The 21561-nt window shown below is 48.3% G+C and overlaps 1 protein-coding gene across 2 annotated transcripts in view; it reads right to left on the minus strand.

Annotated features, from left to right (window-relative positions):
- Window positions 1-548: 548 nt before the first annotated feature.
- LOC119432765 (doublesex- and mab-3-related transcription factor A2-like) overlaps window positions 549-21561 on the minus strand; it is a 66082-nt gene continuing 45069 nt past the window's right edge. Inside the window, exons 3-5 of one of the 2 annotated variants that reach the window (XR_007464437.1) lie at window positions 6975-7210; window positions 4638-5072; window positions 549-4567 (exon numbers count right to left, since the gene is read on the minus strand). Coding sequence is in view for 1 of the 2 variants with exons in the window: in XM_049659054.1 (XP_049515011.1) it covers window positions 4773-5072; window positions 6975-7210 (536 nt within the window). In the remaining variant the exon portion in view is untranslated. Of the gene's footprint in view, window positions 5073-6974; window positions 7211-21561 lie in introns of both variants that reach the window. The other variant, XM_049659054.1, reaches the window with a different exon arrangement.

Genomic DNA, 21561 nt, shown 5'->3' on the forward strand with positions numbered 1-21561 from the left:
AGATGCCGAAGAAACATCTGTACGTATTCCACAGCAATAATTAATTTCCACAAGGGGTTTATTATGCATTCAAAGGTTAAAAAAATGGCCAGCGGAGAGTAGCCATTAGCTACAAGGAAAACCTATACGGATTTCTATCAAAGAAAGTTTCTCAGTTGAATTCGTTCTGGACTGGAGATCAAAAGCGATCAAACGCTCCACCATCTGGGCTAACCAGGAGAATAGCGGGTGAGGACAAATGTATCGACAACTCGAAGGACAGTAACGAAATTTGTTCATGAATAAATACACAAGGTAAAGAATAGGTGGTGTCCAAATCACCCCCCCCCCCCCCCCCTCGCAATCGCTGAGTTACAGAAACTTATCTCGAAGGCTAGGCTTTCGCCGACTGCATGCGCCGGAAGTGATTGCGAAGCCCGAAACGCGTCACAGTTACCATGTCTTAGACATGACCTTTTGTTTCACTTTGCAGATTTCCACAGATTTGCTTTCCTCCCTCGGGGTCAAGCCTCGAAGGAAGCGCGCACAAAAGACAAAGGTAGACGGCATAGTTGGAGCAGAAATTTATTTGCACGTTTTGTTAGGTGTTCCATTCGTGTTTCTTTATCACACCATGTGCGTGTGTGTTTGTGTGTGTGTTCGTTTGTAACAACATTTCACATATAGTATAGGCATGCACAATAGATTCGTCGCGAGTCATTCGCGTAATACGAGTTTCGTTCGGCTATACGCGGACTGCGGTTCTGCCGTTATAGCCCTTTCGATACGCGGTGACTAGATCAGGACAGTGTGTCGCCCGCGAATACGGTGCACCATTGTTTGAACCAGAATCCTTCAATCATACCAATTCCGAAGTTCCAGTTCCACTTCAATCTCCCAGTATGGCCAGGTGTCCTTTTGTGCGGTGTTAACTAACGCGCCACGAATGAGCGACAAGATGAAGATTGTAGTCACCCATCGCCTGCTAAGCAGTCTTTGAAACAGCTAATCAGACTGAACAAAAAACAAAGAAGGGGGGGGGGGGGGGGGGCAGTGCTGATTGGCAATGCTATTTTACTTCGCTTGCAGTGCGAGCCGAGATCTTATTTCGTTGGCTCACTGCAAAAATATTTTGTAGTTAGATTTGTTGTCTACAGGTGTCGGGACAGTCGCAGACCTCCCGCGCTGTTAGCGAATCGTTGTCCCGGTTTTTATAACGGGTCCAGAGGGAGTCTAGCAACTGGTGTAACTGAAGAGCTCTGGTTTGAACGTTAGCCTGTCGCACTCACGAAGTTCTGTAATCATCCAACTCAGTCAACATTTCTCTTCGGCAACCCGTCACCGCCTGCAGCAACGCTTTCACGGCCAGGCGCGCCCCGTACAATTAATTAACTATCAACTATGCGTGTGTCCATCGGGGCAGTTGGACCAAGATTTTGTTTCTGCAGTTTTCATAAGCTGTCGATAAGCAGGACGGTGTCTTGTTGCACCATTATGAGTGCTGCCAGTCTATAGGCGCACTCTTGTGCGCGTCTGCTTTGAACAGTGAACATGCGCGTCTTGAAACCTCAGCCGTAGAGCCCGGATGTGAAGGCCTAGACATGGGTAGGAAAAGGTTATTGCAGGCCTCGTGTCCTCGGGCCCGAAAGTCGTTGTTGTGTCTCCTGCCCGTAATATAGGCACAGTTTTTTCGAGCACCAAAAGCAAAGGCGGTCCGGGGCGTGTGAAGCCCAGCCTACGGCTGTTCCTACCTTAACAGAGGGTGGGCAGCATGCACGTAATCGGCATTAAACGAACATAGCGGAGTCGAGCTAAATAACGTATAGTGTATTCGTAAATTACGTATTCCAGGAATTCAGCCAAAGCTTCGTCGTTATATGTCCGTGAAAACTTCGTGCACCAAAAGTGACGTCAAAATGAAATATAGGTGGCGCCACCGTCTCGAGCATCCCGCGCTGGGTTCTCGTGACGTCAGATATTTTTGTGGCGGCGTCCATGATCAGACTACGCTCGCAATTTCACAAAAGAACTAAGCCTAGGCACTTACGTACGCTTGTGCTGCGCATGCGGAAAAGTGCCGCGAAATTCGTAACGTCATGGTGACGTCATGACCCCCGCGGTTCCGGTGCGAATCTCCGAAAGTTCAAGTTTAGCCTTAGTTCTATTTGGATAAGAAGTTCTCTGCGCAAGATTGATAGCACTGCGCTGTCACGTAGTGCATACTTTTGAATACGAATTCCTTGCTTTACGAATTCCATGCAGGAACGAGAATATAAAAAAGGCCTTCCCGTTCAACAACAACCACGAAGTGTCCTGCATACATTCACCTTACTTTGTACGCATTGTGCTTTCTCATTCGAGTGCGCAGGTGAAGCTAGTTATTCGAACACCACTGTAGTCTGTCTGTTGATAATACTGAATATTAAATACTTTGGCGGTTAACAGGACGTTTTCATCGAATAGAAAAGTCAGTATCAAAAGGTTATTGCAGCAAACGAAATGTCAGGAGTTGTAACCAGAACAGCTGTGATTGTGAAGTTAAGGCGTCAGCACCTAACACACAGTGGACAATCTAGATTCGCACCGAAGCTTCGGCGTAATGGGAGAATACTTTTGCAATTGCGAAAAGCTTATCTAATCTACTCCAATTTATCGGGCCAGTGGCTGCACCGACAGTGCTAATGGTTTTTTTAGACTAATTATTAACATAGGTATACCACCAACAAGTGTCAATGGTTAAAGAGATGAAACCTGAATGTTTAGTGTCAAGTGCCGTCTGCAGCCTCTAACTTAATCCCGATGCACTTTCAGCGTGTTTTCAGCGTGTTGTCACACGCCTCTATTTCCTGATCCTTTAGACCGTACATCCTTCAGATGACGTCTCTAGAAGCGGGCTTTTTGTTTTCGGAGAGATCGTAACGTAGGCTGCACACTTGAACGAAAGATTGCGCCTTACGCTAACGAGCGAAGCGAGAGAGCTTTCGCAATTGTACCTTCGCAGCTAACCTTAAGTTTCATGACGCTAATACGTGGTTAGGGACCATAATACCTGTGTAGCTTATCCGGAGCAGCCTCCGCTGCTCTAGTGTGATGGATTGTATCAACCGACTGTCTGTTACACCACCCCATCCTGTTATCACAGTCTGTTTACCATGCACTGCTTATTACGGTTGCGCAGCGCATGCTGCCCAAGCCAACGCAAGTCCGCGGTCGACACACTGTCCTGTATAACCCAGCCCCTGCAGGACACGGCGGGAAAACGGGAGGCAATACTGAGACGGTCTCATCGAAGGCGTTGCGAGAGGCCATTCCTTGGACGCCCGGTGCACCTTCGAAAACAACGGTTTCGCTCGCTGATTCACCGCACCGGTGAATAATCCCTCATTCCACTCACAATATATATCTATATCTGTCACGATCCTGCTGCACGCAGCATTCTCGGTCGATCATTTCCGGGGATATTAACCTTTTTTTTTTTTAGCGACTGCAAAAAAGGTCTATCGATACACATCGCGGTTGCAACGGGCATCAGTTAAATGCACCCGACAACCGCACGACGTGAAAATAAAGGCCTGCCGCCTGCAGAGTACCGAGAAGAACGATTCCTTTCGTCACATTCGATTCCGCTGACGCTGCCAAAAGCAAATGCGCGTTGAGCGCGATGTCCCCGAAAATGATGACTGGAGAATTCGGCCGCGCTGAAGGGTTCCAGCTGTGCCGTGAGTGTTAATAAATCCGTTCAAGAAACCCGTTCCAGCTTTCCGTCGTGTATATAACTACAAGATTTCATTATATATTAAACTGCCCCTCGTTCCTCTAGGCAGTTCCCCAATCGATCGGCTCTTCGACGAAGACGTCACCACCGAGGTTCTCCGTCGCTTCTCCCCAATTATTCGCTGTGTTTCGACTCGGGTTCGACCGAGGGCGAAAGACGTCATCCGGTGCCCCTACTGCGCGCTGTTTTCGTGCCTTGGAGGCAGCCGGAGTTCGACGAGTTCGTGCGGCCGACGGACAGTCTATAGGAAGCCCGATCCCAAGCTTAAACGAGTATAAGCACTGATGACACTTTCATAGGTCCCATTCGAAGTCTCCACTGGCTTCACTGCGATACGCCACCAGACCTGCCTTGGGCGATGCTCAAACCGAGAAACCGAGAAAGCTCAAACCGAGAAAGATAGTAAAGGGTGAGTGGGGGAGGGACGTGCAGCACATTTTATATTACCCAAGGTGGAGTTCTCTATCCCAACAAAGGCATAGCCGTATGACAGCAATGACATTTGGCAATGGCAATGACAATGACAATGCGTAACGTTCGTAAGTGCTCTTTGCCACTGCCCGGCAGCCCTCTCTGATAATATGACCAGCATCAGGATTTGCCGCAAAATCGCTCTTCCAAACAACCATTCTATCGTTAAGATCATTTCGTGAATACGTTCCGAGGTTCGGTGAGCGACGCCACTACTACCACAGCGCGAGTCGCGCATCGCAGTGAAGCCAGTGCTCTCGACTTCGCGTAAAAAGAGAAGTCGGCGACGCGTGGAAGATAACGCCACGGATCCAAACACCATCTCTCTCTCTCTCTCTCTCTCTCTCTCTCTCTCTCTCTCTCTCTCTCTCTCTCTCTCTCTCTTTCTCTCTCTCTCTCTCTCTCTCGAAACAAAGAGGCACAGGCAGCGGGGTGTAGCAATACTGCAACGGTGCGGTGGCGGCCGATCGAGACGGTAATAATAATTAAAAAAAGAAACGATAGCCGTCTTCGTAGTCGGGAGTCCCAGTGAGGGCGGGAGGAGGGCTCAGTCTGCTGCGCTCTTGTGGTGATCGGCGGCGGTCGGCTGCTGGGGCGACCAGAGGCCGGCCAGTCGCTTGGCGTGCTCGGCGGCCGCCGGCGGCGGCGGGGGAGGCGGCGGGAACAGGCCCGGGTAGGCGGGCACGGCTCCCAGCATGGTCGCCGCCGCCGTCACCGGGGGAGGCGGGGGAGGCGGCGGGTGACGCCGGTAGTCCAGCGGAGGCGGCTCCTGCAGCAACAGGTGGTCGAGCGCCTGGAGAACGTCGCCCCCGCAGCGGTCCAGCACGGCGGCCAGGGTCGACTGCGGCTGCCGTAGGGAAAAGGACACGCCGCGTCTTAGCACGCAAGCTACCTGGGGGACAGACCGGGCATTATAGTACTTCGTCGTCTCTATCAACAGTTAACTTACTTAACCACTGACATACATTGAATATATACATGAACAAGGAGGGGCTCGATTTAGTGTTAATCAAGCCCGTATAAAGCCGACAGGCAATGAAGCCAAGGAAAGCGTAGGGGTAATTAACTGAAATGTAGAGAATAACGAGTGAACGAGTGAGAATAACGAGTGAACGAAAAGATAACTCGTCGCCGGGGGGAGACGAACCCACACTACACTTTCATTTTCCATTTTCGTCACTACTTTCTACATTTCAATACCAACCACAGCTAATTTCCCCTATGCTTTTCTTGGCCTCATTGCCTGCTGGCTTTATGTGGTCGCTAATGTAAGCCTGACACCAAAAAAAGCCAACCAACGGGTGAATCAATCGCTGTATTCCGCCGTATTATAATTACACACATGCTTTCAGAATAGACTAAAACCCCGCCGCGGCTGCCGCATTTCGATGGGGACGAAGTGCAACAACGCTCAGATTTAGGTGCACGTTAAAGAACCCTAGGGGCCAAAATTAATCCGGACTCACCCCTACGACGTGCCTCATAATCATATTCGTGGTTCTTACACCTAAAACCATAGACTAATTTTTAAGTAGCCTCTTCACACATTTAAGTCTCAAGTCTACCTGCACTGATTCCGAAATCAATTAATTCGACACATTACCATGAGAAGGTTATAGAGTTCATCTGAAGCGGTATTCTCGGTCGATCACTTATGGGGATAGTTTCACTCTTCGCTTTAAGTTAATTCCGGCGCGGCTCCTACCCGCTGCAAGTATCACCTTGTCAAAGCGCCCTCGAACTACACGTGACGTGAAAATAACGTTCCCGTTGTGCGTAGCCTTTCCTTTCGTGACATCCATAGTCGGGTACAACTTAAGAAGGCAACAGAGGACCCGGCCAGATGACCGAAGCGCGGCAGCCGATTGCCTCCGCGACTAAAGAAATAGTCCCGCTGACGCGACTCGGCACAGTTCGAAGCGCGAGCCGCCATTAGTTCTCCGTCGGCTGGGTCATGACGTCAGTCTAGAGAGCGCACCCATTTGTGGAGGCTCGTGTGCATCCGCCTTTGAGGGGCAAATACCACTGCCTCCTAAAATTGTACCCGACTATAGCTGCTCTTGCGCCTGCAAATTTGCGGGCGCAAGTTGAATCAGCTAGCGGAAGACAGGGGTAATTGGAGATCGCAGGGAGAGGCCTTCGTCCTGCAGTGGACATAAATATAGACTGATGATGATGATGATGATAGTTGCTCTAGCTTAGCCAACGAATCTGAACCAAAAGGGATATACCGCAAACGGTGATCGAAATATAACATGCCACTTGAATTTCCGTAAAGTCGGCGACGGGTTTCACTATAACGAAACAAATTGCACCATCTTCCCGTATGGGAACCCTGAGTAGTATGCGAAGCAGACAGACGAAGTATGCGAAGCCCGCGTTCGCACCGAACGCGCTCGGCGTTGGTGACTTGCCGGTGCCTCTGGGCAACACCACCTAGAACTAGAGAGTCTCTAGTTCTAGGTGGTGTTGCTCTGGGGCGCCTACCGTCGCGCCTCTAACCTAAGCTGCTTCGCAGTATCGCGCGCGGAGTCGCAGGTGTTGCCATTCGTTGCGCAATTCAGAGAGGGGAGGAGCGTCGGAGAAGAGAGAGGAGGAATGCCGAGATGAGACAAGGAGAGGAGGGGGAGGAGGATGCGCATGCGCAGTGCGGGTGTGGACGCCGCACAACGGAGGGAGGGAGGAAGGGAGTGACATAGCCCCGACCATAAGATGCGTCACATCTAAAAGCCAGTATATACGTGCTCACCCTGGTAGGGAACAACCTGGCCAGCGTGTCCAGCGGCGACCGGCGCTGCGACGAGCGCGTGTCCAGCGCCAGCGGCTGGTCGGGCGAGGGCGACCGGTCGCTGTCGTCGCAGCGCGCCCCGTCCTCGGTGGCCGACGATGCCGGCGCCGGACTTCCGCTACTCCCACTCGGCTCCTCCGACGACGAGGCGTCCGACGGGGGCCCGCCGCTGCCGCCGCCTCGCTTCCAGTCTGGCGCTGAAAGGGTTCCTTGTTCACATACTATGCAGGAATAGACGCGGGTGAACCACACTACCGGCTCCGACAGTATCAGTTAGGACACCCACCCCCTAGAGCGTCCCCTACTGAAAAAAATATTCACCAACGATTACGATACTCCCCAATGCGAAATTTGAGCGCAGCTCCATACGTGTTTCTCGCGATATATATCGTGATTTCGCGATATATTGGCTAGCGCGGACAATCTGTCTCGTGCGGCACGTTTCAAACGGAGCGAAGTATACGGCGCGACTGCCTCGCTAAATGGAAGATCGCGAGAGGCAGCGCGTGGGAGACGCGTGGGCGCGAATCATAGCAACCGCCGCAGACAGACCTCCGCTCATGCAGCGCTTTGTTTCCATTTATGGTATCGGTGGCGTCATCGGCGAACAGACGACGTGCGCTACTCTGGCGCCATCTCGTAACCATCGTCGCCGCAGAGCCCGTCTCGCGCGGCACTACGCCTTTCTTCTCCCGCTTTCGCCGTTCCTTCCTCCTCCGCTTTCCGCCTCATGGTTCCGCTGCGCTCTCCTCCTCCGCCTTCCTCCTCACGCTCTCTTGGTTATCGCTGTATTTCATCCCCCACTGCGCTCCGCGTTGGCTCTTTCATTCTTCACAGTGCTCGGTTACGAGGGACGCCGACGCTCGCCGAAGGAATGGGCGCCTAAGAGCTGCACTCTAAAGCCCATGTGCCCTTTGCCCAAAATAATATATCATATAGGCTTCCGAGTGAAAACATTCAGAGAGAGAGAGAGAGAGAGAAATGAGATGGAAAAGACAGGAAGTTGACCGGAAGAGAAAACCCGTATGTTCCCATAAAGACCAAAAAAGACCATATATATGGTTATGGTCCGTAACTTATGCGTATTTTTCAATGGGCAAGTATGATGTAACTCGTATGCAACCCAAACGACACAAAAGGGTCACAAGGAGGTAAAGACATGAGGCAATAAATAATGGCCGCACAGGAGAAGCCTCAGGCTGGAGTCAACGTTTCGACAAGGGGAATTGGCTTCGTCAGGCTCTGACGTAATTAAGTCGACTCTAGTAGAAAAATTGGCTCTATAATGAGGTTTCCCCTGCACGGCCAGTTTTAACCAGAATATGATGCAAGCATTTATATTAAGAACGAAGAAGTGTCATGCAGAGCACATTACAGACTCGGAAATCATGAACTAGAACACCCATATCAAGTAAGCTAATACACGACAAAGAAGATACAATGAATGTGATTTCATTCGAAAGGAAAACAATCAGGAAAAAAATTCCTTCACAGCATTAAACCGCGTGCATAAGGCTTGCAATGGACATAAAAAAAATTTGCGTAGCATGATTAATATGTCAGCAGGCCAAAAATTATTTCGGACATGAGCTCGTTTAATGCTGGCAGCAGGTATTTTTCCGACTATCCCATTCGTTCCCCCAGTTTTCTGCACAACTCCCGCAATCCTATGCAAAGCCCCCCAACTGGTATTCAACGACGACAACGCCCAAGATGAAGGCATGGCAATGACAACACGATGACCTGAGGACCACGACACCGTGATAACTGGCACGAGAAGTGATAAATATTGATGTCGTTAGACCTCCACGCAATGCCCGCGGAATTTAAAACGTAATAAACTAAACTGAAACGTAGCTGGGAATCGCAGACAGCAGCAGAAGATTTATCGATGTCAGTCATCCGTTTTCCAACCGGCTCAACCAATATGTTTTCACGCTAGATTCACAAGCAAGGCTTCGACGAAATTTATACACTTTCAGAAGCTTGCTTTAACCATAAACAAAAACTTATTAAGGAAAGCTCTACAAAAATGTGTTCGAGAGTTCTGCTAACACTCTAAAGACAAACGCCGTACTGGTGATTAATTTCTTTTGTGTGAATACCTACTTGTCCTTAAATCAAAGCGTACCTTGCCTACTTTCCCGTGTTTCGCGGCTAAAGTTTGTTTGGTCTATGTTTCGGCGGATATACATATATATATATATATATATATATACAAAGGTTATTTAGAGGTATACCCACGAAGCGGCTCATATAAACGCTCTTTTTTGACCAAGTATGTCAAGCGCCGTCCTACGTAACCAAAAAAACATCTTACAACATAAGACCCGTACATATAGTTTTGGCTCACAGGCATTCCTAAAGCACACCTATCTGTTAATGGAATGGTGAATTATATTTCACGGATTATTTGAGTAACTTTATTTTTAAGTATAGCAATTCGGTATAAGCCAGTGTGAATGTGCCCGTTCTTGGACAATCCTATGGCGATGTCCCACTGCGACACAATATGTACAGAATCCCTAAATGTTAACTGATACGTGTCGCACTTTTTTGTGTATATACCAATAGCAACTATACTAAACTTGTAAACCTTTCATCACCAGATAGTACGCATCGCCGTTAGTCGTAAAGCCTTCAATTAACCGCTCTACTTAAGCTTCGCTTCGCATAGATTCCAACATGTTCATTGGATATCGATATTTATCATTACTCAATTCAATTTTCAAGTCATCGTACTCTCCGATGGGATGTGTTCACTCTGCTAACGTATATCAGAAAATGTATAAGTGCTCGGTCAAGGCGTACGAAAAGTTTTGAAAATGAACGCAACTTTGCGACAACCGGTTACACTCATTAAGACCTCCCAGCTTTCTATTTGTTCAGGAAATGAACTAATATCAACCGCGATAGGCCACGATCTCCGGCATAGAGGCTCGGGATACACGGCGGTTCACCGCCACATTCCGGCGCCATCAGCAAGGAAGGCGCGCACGTGCAAAGCTATATAACCTCGAACCGAAGCCAACGTGGTTCCGTCAGCCGCGCAATTACGCCATTCGCAACCGGATACTCCATTCACTGCGAAGATTCACCATCATACGCACGCGCGCACAGTGTGTCAGCGCCACGGGCCAACGCCAACGGAACGATTAAAAAATAAAGCAACAGCAAGCGCGCGGGAATCATATTCTCCCGACACCTGCGGAACGCACAAAAGCGCAGTAACGTCATATCCGCGATCCGGCTCACGTTATTGGAGACGCTTTTCTTTCACGCCTGTAACGCGCACGTTCTGCCGGGGGCAACGAAGCGTGGCACAAAGGGAAGCTTCTCGCAGTCTTTCGTGACGCATGCGCAGTCGCGCACGTGCGCGCGAGGGACTTAATAACGAGGCGGCGGCTGCGACGAATAGCGACGGCGAAGGACAGAAATTTAATAAGCGACATAGTTATCCGAGCTGCCAGGAATGTCAATAGGTGTCGCTCTTTTTGCCCGCGCTTGGAGAAACCTCACACTCCATATATCCCTGCCGGCGAGCGTATTAAAGGAAGAGTCGACCCAGGAATGCGGCTCCTCTTCATAAGGAGGCGGTGAAATAAAGGGGCGCGGGCGTGTTAAAGCTGTGACTGCTGCACGTAGTCCACTCTCCCTCCTTTTTGCTTTGCTCTTCGCCTTATATATTCTCGTATAACAAACTGTCAGAAAGTTAGATGACGCAGTGTCGTAACGCTCGAGCCCCCCCCCCCCCCCCTCCACACCATCCCCGGATATTACGAGGCGTCGCATTCCGGACGTTCCCCCAGTAGCACGTCCCCCATCATTTCCTACGTCGCAGCTCCATTGCCTTCTCCTCAAACATCCACACCGGCCTCCCCAAGCCATTCCTCCTCACCCATTATTTCCTTCTTCAGCACTTTTACCCTCTCTCTCCCTCTCTCTCTCTCTCTCACATAGGGCCATTGTGGCACGAGAGTCGCGAGAGATTAATGGGGGCTAGAACTGCGAGCGCCTCCCCCCCACCACCACCACCGCAGCCAAACCCCTCTCTTGCGGCCTCGCCGCGAGAGAGAGTCGTGGCTTCGCCGCATCACACCGCCGTCCTGCAGGAAAGCGCGCTTGCCAGCACCCCTCTCGTATGTGTGTGCTTCCGTGCCTTTATGCTCACTCTCTCCTTGTCGGACTTGCTTTCCGTCTCCCAGCCCCCAAGGGCTCCGTACGCCTGTCCCTATTTTTCTTTTTTCTTTCACCTTTCAACGTTCGTGCTGGTTTCCAGCGCGCAAGCCTTTTTTTCCTACGGGAACCCCTTTTGTGAGCTCTAGCGGTCTCTTTCTTCCTCGGTCACACTTGGCCGAGAAAGTAGGCACTTAGGAAGCTCTGACCCTTTCGTTCTTTTATTCTCTCATTCTATCTCTGACGTCTTATACAGCACACAGTACAAATTTCCGGGCTGCTCGCTGCTGGCCGCGATGGTGGTTTCCTCGTCGTTCCTGTTGTTCGCGTTGTTGTCGCCCCCCCCCCCCCTCCCTCCCTCAACGAGCTATATAGTGGTTCCCTATCTCGCGTCGTCCTCCAACTTCGCGCGGCCTTTTTTTTTTCATTCCGGTCCTTTTCAAGATTGGCGTGTAGCGGCGGCGACTAAATAGAGAAGGACACGCGTTCCGAGTTTTATTTCGCGGCTTTCTCCCTGTCAGTCCTACATAGGAGAGCCCCCCTTTTGTCGTGCTTCTTATATCGACTCGGAGAGGCGCCATGTTCAACAGCTTGCACCCTGAGCATTTCTGAGCAATATACTTGCGCTTCCGTAGTCAAGAAAATAAGTTTCTTTTTTCTCTGTTCCTAATAGCTTTTTCCTCTTCAGCGTGTAACATCGCAGAGCGCGTTACTCCTGACATCAGAATCAGCTGCTTTTTTTTTCCTTATCTTTGACACATCGTTATTTCTTCTTCAGCCAAACATAACGTTAGAGCTTGGATCTTTAAAACCGCATATACCTTAGTTATGGTTTGACCTTTTCGTAGGAGTTTCTACGTAGGAGTTTTTCATAGATGTTTCTAGTACCTCTTTATCCTTTTTTTAGTGGCACGCATATTTCTCTTACCAGGTGAACCCATACAAGCGCCGCGGCCTACGTTGCTACGACGTTCGATAGAGAGAGCAAGGTCGCGGTTCGATTCCCTGTCACAGCGGCTGCATAATGACGGGGGCACTGGGTTCGTCGCCGACTTGGAATCAAATCTGAAGTAAGGACAAGAAAACTGTATACCTCCAAGTACTTCGCTTCATCTGTCGTGACAACGTGATAACGATGTCAATTGCGTTCCACGGCAAAGATATTGTCGCGAAGAGGAAACGCCGTAGCAATGTCATTTCGAGCCCAGTAAAAGACAGTCGTGGTTGTAACTGTAAGAATGGCTATAACTGCATTTCCACCTAAATGGAGGAGTCGGCGCAGACGTGAAGGAACTGCCAAATAAATCCTTAAAGTAGTTCGTGGTTCCAGCTGTAAGACACGTGATTCCGACACCATAAAATGTCTCAGTCACACGACTGCGCCACCGATGTGTCTCATTACCTTCCTCATTATGGTATAACGCCTTGCATGAAGCTATATTCTTCTCGAGACCTGTTGTACAATATATTACTCATTGCTTTGAATCATTTCCAAAATCACCTCGGCATCTATTACGCAAAATATTACTCCATGATACGAAGTTACGTGCGCGCGGAGCTGTGCGGAAATGGTTTAGTCATGTTCTTGCCGTCCGATTTTGAAAAAAAAATACTTATTTGATCTAGACCATTGTGTCATCACCAATGACGAGAAGCACTGGTGAAGCGCTTTTTCAAGTATGCCGCGAGATGGCAAGAGAAATGCAGAATGTCGCATCGACCATGCCAACCCATCACATCCTGCTAAAACTCCATAACTGTGGTACCTAAATGAGTGTTTCACGTTCGTAACGTACCAGTAGGACATTAAAAACTGACTTGAAAAGCGACTACGTCCCTGATGTGTCTTCGAGTCTCAGAAGGTTATGTGCCACCCCGAGCCTTCGTGGATCCATCCACCCTAGCGAAATTGCGTTCATCAATCAAGTAAGAACAATTTTCGCTCCCTATTATAGTTACGTCACCTAACTGAGCTCAGTCATAACAGCCCCGCAATATTAACCCTTTCCCCTTGTCTCATTCGCCACTTCGACCGGTATATCCCCGGACACATTTATTACCGACAACCGCAGTCTCTATGGGGGGAGGGGGGGGGGCACAAAAAGTATAGGGGGCGAAAGGGCAATATGGAGGGCGCGCGCCGTTTTACGATGATGTGTGGGGCGCGCGCCCGCGTGACATCGGAACGCAGTGGCCCACCCCCAGCCCACGCAAGCACCCCCCCTTCGTCCCCCATCATCACTTTCGTCGATGACTCTCAGCGACCATTCCAGCAGGGCGAGTGCACGTTGAAAAATTGCTCTCGAATCTCTGTGCCCCAGTCGAAAGGCTTTCAAGGTCAGCGACCTCAAATTCATAAAGCCTCCCCGTCCCGATGAGCACACTAGGCGTTGTTGGTGTACACGCAGTTAAGCGTACAGATGCAGTACACAAACATCCTTAGAGCAAATCCCTGGCTTACGTTCGTATGATATAAGTGAACGCTACTTGGAATCCCAAAGGGATTTTCAATAACTATAGCAATATGTCGTTAAACGCTAAAAATAACCCTTCTGAATGTCGGCCAGAATGGCGACGGAGGACAGGAGTGAGTTATACTGCATGCAGCGTTGTAAACACGCTGCTGTATGTACGCAGAAGTTTGCGTTCGATGCACACGCTTGTCAACAAACACAAAGCACCAAATCGGTACGAAAACATACTGGCAGGTGACATATCTTAAAGGTTCATTTGCCTGGCCGGGATAGTGTAATAATTACACTGTAATTATTTTTCTCCGTTTTTTCACTTTTAGTCAATAGTCAGAGCGGCGCTCCGCTTTTACATTACTTCAATAAAACTTGTTACAGGGCGAGTTGGTTCATAATGATTAGGAAGAACAAAATGCGCAACGCAGACAAGGACGAAATGTCCTTGCGCTAGTCCGTGTCCCTCGACCTCTCGTACTTGCCTGCGCTGCGCATTTTATTCTTAGAACCGAAAAGTATAGAACCGAGCGAAAGGAATCGAGTTACATTATGCGAGCCCAGGAATACATTGCAGAAATGCCGCGAAAATAGTGTGCATGCTTACTCTAACTCTAATAAAAATGGAACTTCATCGAGAGTATAACGAATGGGTAAGCCGACAAAACAGACGAGCAGCTGGAGGGAAATTGAAGAAGCCTTCGACAGGCGCAGGTGATATGTAGACTTGGTATGGCTGCATGGATATAACGACAATTAACGATCATGCTACACGCGGTCGTGTCGACCGCGCGCTACTATCGACGATATAATTGATACTGTCATCTACTTGCTGCCACCTTCAATTAGGCCGCTTAAGCGGGAGACTGACCGACGTATCCTGCAGTGTTTGTGTTAAATGTGCTTGTAATCAAAATAAATGACAGCGGAGGCTGCACCTTGACGCGGTGAAAATGCATTTCATGAGGAGCCCACATCACTTTCTTTCTGCCTCCATCATGATATACAAAGACGCTGCCTGAATTCGTCACTAATGGCGTCAGATCACCGAGCATTAAGCTTCAAGAGGTTATTGGGCAGGCGGCCATCAATAGCCATGCAAAAGTTGGCATTAATATTATTGAAAAATTTTATTGAGGACAGCAACATTATTGGTATTCATTAACGCGCGTAGAAAGTGTTTCGATCACGAGAGTGTTCTTTAATTGTACTGTCGCCTCGTGTGTTTGTGACGTCGCAGTTTTTGTTCGCATTGTCTCATTGAAAGCTTCCTTGTAATAACGCTGCCTAGTTTTGATTTTTAATTGGTAACTTTTTTGTGAATTAAGTGTTTTTACAACTGATTCTTCGAGACAAACTATGTGCGTAAGTGTACACAACTATACGTGCAACTGCACCACCTATTTATCAGACGGTGTAGCCGGCACCTTAGTGCGCCAACATTTTATATCCATGTCAGCGAAAAAAAAAATTAAGCTGTCACGACGTCCTTGTGTTCCCAACGCTATCCCGTCACCCAAAGTCCGCCTTCGAAAAGCTATTGAAACTTCACGGTGCGTTGCCTTAAGTTAGCTCGTTCCTGCGTATATGCATAGGAGCATCAGGAAGTGCACGTGAAAGGCACGAGTAACTGTCCTCTGCTTCCTTCAGGGCCTGTCACAGAGGTCCTTGCTCTCTCCAGGGCAAAACTACCTTCTACAGCACTGCGCCTGATCGAAGGCAGTGATGTCTTTGTGCCCACACAGAGACGTCCGTTCCATGACCAGTGCTGAGACTCGGAAAGCCAAGGTTCAAGCAAACCTCGTGCTCCCGCGAAAGGCACGCACATTCCTGCGTCCATAAAAGGTTGTCTGACTTGCAGACACGCATGGAGGCAACACGTTTAGAACACTGCTCCTTCGAACGCGTGCACATCGCCCATGTGTCCGCGCAAAAGCTTGGCGACGTGTCCGAAGAGCTAGTATAAAAATAAATAAACGCCCTACTAAACACGCCGCATGCTTCCGAGGAGGCGCGGCCACTCTTGTGTCTGCGCACAAAGCGCGGTGACCTGCACAGTGAAGGGAAAAAAAAAGGAGACTATGCGAGACATGAGGTCATTCGGAGGAACCACGCGCACTGCGCGTGGTTCAACAAGTCCTGAGTCCGCAACCGGACAACATCTTCGTCTCTGCTTATAGCACACAAGGAAACTAACGAAAACGCAGTGTCGTCGGACTGGATCGTCTCTATCGAAGAACGAGCGGTGGCGCAGAATAGGGAATGCAGCTATAGGGAATCGGGGAGCCACGGCGGAGGGAAACGGGGACGTACAATGAGAGGCCTCTGTATCGGCCGGGTTAATCCAGTTGACGCGGCCATTCTTTCGCAGACACCTGGGGTGCCCCCTGGGTGGCGTTGGTGAAAAAAGGAGGGGGGGTTACCTAAATGGAGTGGCGCACAATGAACAGGCCAGCGCCGCCATTGTATACCCCCAATCCCTACCCCCCGCCAGGGAATGGGGGATGCGCTTGATCATTGTCGCCCAGAGGCTCTGCGGTGTCGGGTTGCGCCTGCCGACACGCCTGTTGAACGCGCTACTACGTATAGGCGCCTGCCACACTGTCTCGCACTTTGGGGGCACTGCTATGCACGAGGTATGTAGCCCTGGGACGACGAGAATCGAAGCCATCCACGGTTGCTTTTCTTTATCTGTATTTTTTTCTGCAGACAGACAGGGCGTCGTCGGTTGTGCGTTGTCTTTGTCTGCATTATGTACTTTCGCTTTGTACGAGAAGGAGCACGTCGCTCGCGCCTGCCGTGTTTGTCGAGATCGCCCTGCTTCCTTCGAGGAAGAAAAGCAAAGGCGGGGAAGACAGCGAGAGACAGTTACGAGCTTTTCCAACAACTCCCGTTTTTTCTTCCTCTTTCGCGTCTGTCCTTTCTTTGGCTGCGTTAGTAGAGCTGTCAAGACGTTAAGTGACGAAAAATAAGCCCAAATTCGCGTCCTTTTTCTAGCGAGACTCCTTCAGTGTTGCTTATCAGCTGTCCCGCATCTACCATTTTCCTTCGTTCTTTTTTTCTTCTTGTGATGTCATTATTGTGGTTCTTATCACGTTTGTTTACTTTTACTGTCGTTACTATATTGTAAAGCTTAGATGATTCAGAAAAAGATGCATTGTCCGCTGCGCATGCACGCACGATTCCGCTACATTCTTCGCTATCTCTTCGGGAATAAACTTGGAACTCGCAGACGCCCGGGCTGTCCACAGGGAGTTCCCAAACGGGGAGCAGTACAATGGGCATTCGAAGAATGCGCAACGCAGTTGTACCATTATAAGCGCGTTTTCGTCGACGTTTTAAGAGTCTCTTGACGCCAGTTTGTTGAGCAATGAGTTCATATCTGCACACGTTCTGTCATTTGATTTATGTGTTTCTGCGTGTATCCCCGACGTTCTGATGTGTTGGCAATAGTCTTGTTCGTACAATCACTCGATTGATTGACTGATTTATTTATTGATTGATTTAAAACATGTATGGCCCAAAGTAAAGAAGATTGTGTGCATGTGCGATAACCTCCACTTCAGGATTGGGTCAAAGATCATAAGATGATGTTCGTGAGGGCCCTGAGTGGTGTAATACATCAGGCTGCTGTGACAGCGGACAACGCCCTTCTTTCCTTAACCCAAAAGAAGCACGACCACGGTTCATGAACCTAACATCAAGTGCAAGCGAGGACACTGCGAATTCACGAATTCATCTATAGTTCGCAAAGTTGCGAGTGTGAACGACCTACAGAAGTTGAAATTGCTTGTGCGGGCATGAGAGATCCCACAGCGCTGAAGGGACTTCCGTTTGTTCCTGACAGGGACAATCAAGAACGCACGACTCCGTGTTGCAGCGCGTGGTGCTGTATATATTTTAACTCAAATTTCGAGGAACTTGATTGCTGACTTGCTGTTATAGAGCCAGTTCTCTGCTGACCCTTTCGGTATACATTACTGTGGTAACTGTTGCGTGTTCGTTCCAGTTTCGATGCCCCTGTCAGTACATTTTGGCAGGAAACTGCCATCGTCATGCTGTCGTGGCGAGGACTAAGTAAAATAAATATGCAATATTAGGAAACATTAAAAGCCTCACGTGATCTTTGGGAAAACAACACTCATGTAATCGTCCTTAGCCCCTCGTCGTGCCACGAGAAATTAAAAAGTTTCAATCAGCCATGCACCACAATTTATTTAATGAACCTGCTATCGTTCCTGAATCTCACTCTTTATGTCGCCTGTAGCTACTCCCACTACACGTTCAAATCACAGAGCTTTCACCGGCTTTCGCAATGCCCAAAGGCATCTTATTCCATTGCATGCGTAACACAAATTTTCATCTAGCACAACAAAGTTCACACTCGCAGGCACAATCATTACTCTCACATTTCACCCTCACCTAAATTAAGCCCATTAAAGCAAAAAAGTCTGGAAGGTCAGCCCACACACTTCCTGCCTACCGACACACGGTAAAGGGCCATGATTTTCTCATATCATGCACTACGTCTCGTTCAACGGCCATTTGCTGTACTTTGTTTCCGTTGGTTCTGGACCCGTTTCCACAAAGTGGTTCGCAAGCTAAATCGGTTCTCGAGGACAATTAGCGCCGGCACGCAGAGAACGTGTCACTATTACCAAACGGGACCGCCAAAAAAATAATCTTTACACACGAAAGGCTTCGCTCAGTGGTTATCTATATTCTGCCTCACACGACATCTAAGTGATAAATCGGACAGCAATACCAATGAGTTGTATTACATGGTGAGAGAACAAGATAAAACAGGTTATTTTTAAGTTTGCAGTACGTTTACTGTTCTAATTTATAATCTAAATTATGGAGTTTTACGTGCCAAAACCACTATACGATTATGAGGCACGCCATAGTGGGCGACTCCGTAATAATTTGTACCACCTGGTTTTTTTTAACGTACACCTAAATCTAAATACACGGTTGTTTTCGGATTTCGCCCACACTGAAATGCGGCCACCGTGGCCGGGATTTCACCCCGCGACATTGTGCTTAGCAGCCCAAGCTCCGATTTATAATATATATACACGTTCTCAAATACCTCCTCTACTGGTAAACTCCTCTACTGGTAAACAGCGGTTCATGTTTTTTTTCTTCTAGATGTCTACCAAAGTCTCATCAGCTCAAAAGGTTAAATCATTTCAGTTATTACAGTGCCTACGCGACAGTTTCATGTCAGTCATGCACCTAATTACTCATACGATTTCACATGTTTCATGAGTATGTGAACAAGGTATGCAACTATATCATATGTGACGCTGTTCGGCCTGAAGCTTTTTCATGGCCTGTCTGCAAAATTTACTGACGTGTTACTACTCCATGTGTTTAAAAACTCCTACCGAACTGTCATCAGCAGAAAATCAATAAATCAAGTAAGTTATTAGGCGTGTACAATGACGTTTTCATGTCGGTTGTGTTCCTGGGCGAGTACTCATACACGTTCACGTGTCTCATGAGTATGCGAACAAGGTTCGCAACCATACCATATCACATGTGACGCCGGTCACCTGATACCTCTTCAGGACATATGTCTAAGACTTACTAAAATTTTTCAGGCCTACATGTTTAAATACGCTCACAGCATTTTGGGTACTAAAATAATGCATAATAAGGTATGTCCCTACTGCTGCGGTGTATTATTGTCCGTGAGTACCTTAAATCAATCCTCAAGCACTGTTCGTTCCGCTCGGCCGCACATGTAGTTGCACTTAAAAGCGTTCTTTTCCATTCAGAGTTGGTTCTACTTAACTCCCAACACCACGAACTCAGCATCAGGATATCGTAAACTATGTCATAAAACAAAATTATTGCTTTTAAATATCACGAAGCATGAGAGGGAGAGCTGTAAGAACCTAATTGGTTCGCCCGATAAAATGCTTGCTATAGTTTTCGCCCAACGTACACCTCAAGCTGAAAAGCGCCGGAACCGCTAACACGTCATCATGTTAACATCGTGTTACACGAGGTGCTACCCAAAAGTTCCAGGAATTCAGTCGTAAAAATAAAACAATTTGTTGATCATAATGCCTAATCACCACTTTGTCCTTCAAAGTAGTCCCCTTGCGCATGTATACACCTATCCCAGCTATTCCGTGCATTTGTGGAACTCTCCAGGCGACAGTGTGTTCAATCTTAATCTCTTCAACAGTGTGAAACCGACGTCTTTACAGCCTCAACTTCAACTTTGGAAACAAGAAAAAGTCACAAGGTGCGAAGTCAAGTGAATAGGGTGGGTGCGGAAGTGCTTTGATTTATTTGGAAGTCCGGAACTGTCGAACAACGAGTGATGTGTAAACGGGCTGAGTGATGTGTAAAGCGTGATGAAGAAGTAAATTGTTGTCCATCCTCTTCTCCTGACGTTTGCGACGAATGCTCTAATTTAAGCGCCTCAATTCGTCACAGTAAAGCTCGCTATTCACGGTTTGTCCAGGAGGTACAAATTCCTCGTGGACAATTTCATGTAGTATTAAAAAAAAACTGTGAGAATGGACTTAACATTGCCACGAACTTGACGTGCCTTTTTTGGTCGCGGGGAGTTCGGCAACTTTCATTGCGATGACTGCTGTTTGGTTTCAGGATCGTAGCCATAAAGCCATGTCTCATCCCCGGTTACTACACTGGAGAGGAATGTGGAATTGTCTCTGACTTGTTGCTTTAGTTCCGTACAGACAGAAACACGGTGCATTTTCTGTTCGTCACTGAGCAGTCGTGGCACGAATTTTGCAGAAATGCTCCTCATGTTCAAAACATCCGACAAAATTCGTTGAACTGTGCCGTCGATGATTGTCCTACAATAACGCAGACATTCTTTATAGTTAGCCTGCAATTTCCAAGGATATCCTTACGAAGTTCCGCTATAATTTCCGCGGTTGTGCTCGTTGACGGGCGTCCAGAACGTTCATCGCCGTCAACACGCATTCGACCCTTTTTGAAGCGTTTATGCCACAAAAGCGTAATACTTTGGCTCATGGCACTGACTCCAAAAGCGTCAGGCTTTAGCATACAATGAGTTTCTACCACAGTTTTGCCAAGTTTAAAACAATACTTGATGCAAATCCTTGCTCCTTGAAGTCTGTCATATTGGTTGCTAAGAAATGCGCCAAATCAGTGAAACATTGCGTTGCAAAACAACACTTCGTAAAACAATACTTCTTAGATGCAAGTCGTTTAGCACACTGATCCGCAAGGCATACTCCAAGGGACATCTAACGGTGGAAATGTGTACCACACTCAGTTTTCCCGTGCTTTTCAATGTCCCGGAACTTTTGGGTAGCAGCTTAGCGTAACAGCCTAAAACCGCAGTGCCATTATCGTGCCTGGTAAAAAGCTGGTTCGGAACGAAGCACACAGAGCTGTTTCTGTCACGCGTGAATGCACTCTTGTTTTGCGTGCCAGCGCAGGTTCCCAGAGCAGCGAGGTAATTTTGCAGCGGCTACATATTGTTGCTTCCTTTCCACGAGACAGCTCGACAACTATATATAACCTACTTTAGTCGAAAGCAACTTGACAAGATGTTGAGCAGCAGCGCCGTGACACCCGGCCAAATCTCGGAATCACGGTGTGTACACGGTATCTATAGAGTCGTGAGACTCGGCCCAGGCCAAACTTCAATCAATTTCGAAAAACATCCCTCAAAGCTTCCTTGTCCATACTATTACCTCGCGGCTATCGGGCCCTCATGACACGCTAACATCCAGTGCAGAGTAGCAGATTAGAGCGCAGTAGCTCAGGTCGACCTCTCTGTCTTTCATATCAATAAAATCTATCTATCTACTACTCCCGACTCTCCTATCGTCTGGGCACGTAATCTTTCAGGAAAGCCTGGTATCCGATATCAGGGCCGTCCTGGAGTCATG

This window comes from Dermacentor silvarum, chromosome 11 (genome assembly GCF_013339745.2).
Source record: "Dermacentor silvarum isolate Dsil-2018 chromosome 11, BIME_Dsil_1.4, whole genome shotgun sequence".
Classification (NCBI taxonomy): Eukaryota; Metazoa; Arthropoda; class Arachnida; order Ixodida; family Ixodidae; genus Dermacentor; species Dermacentor silvarum.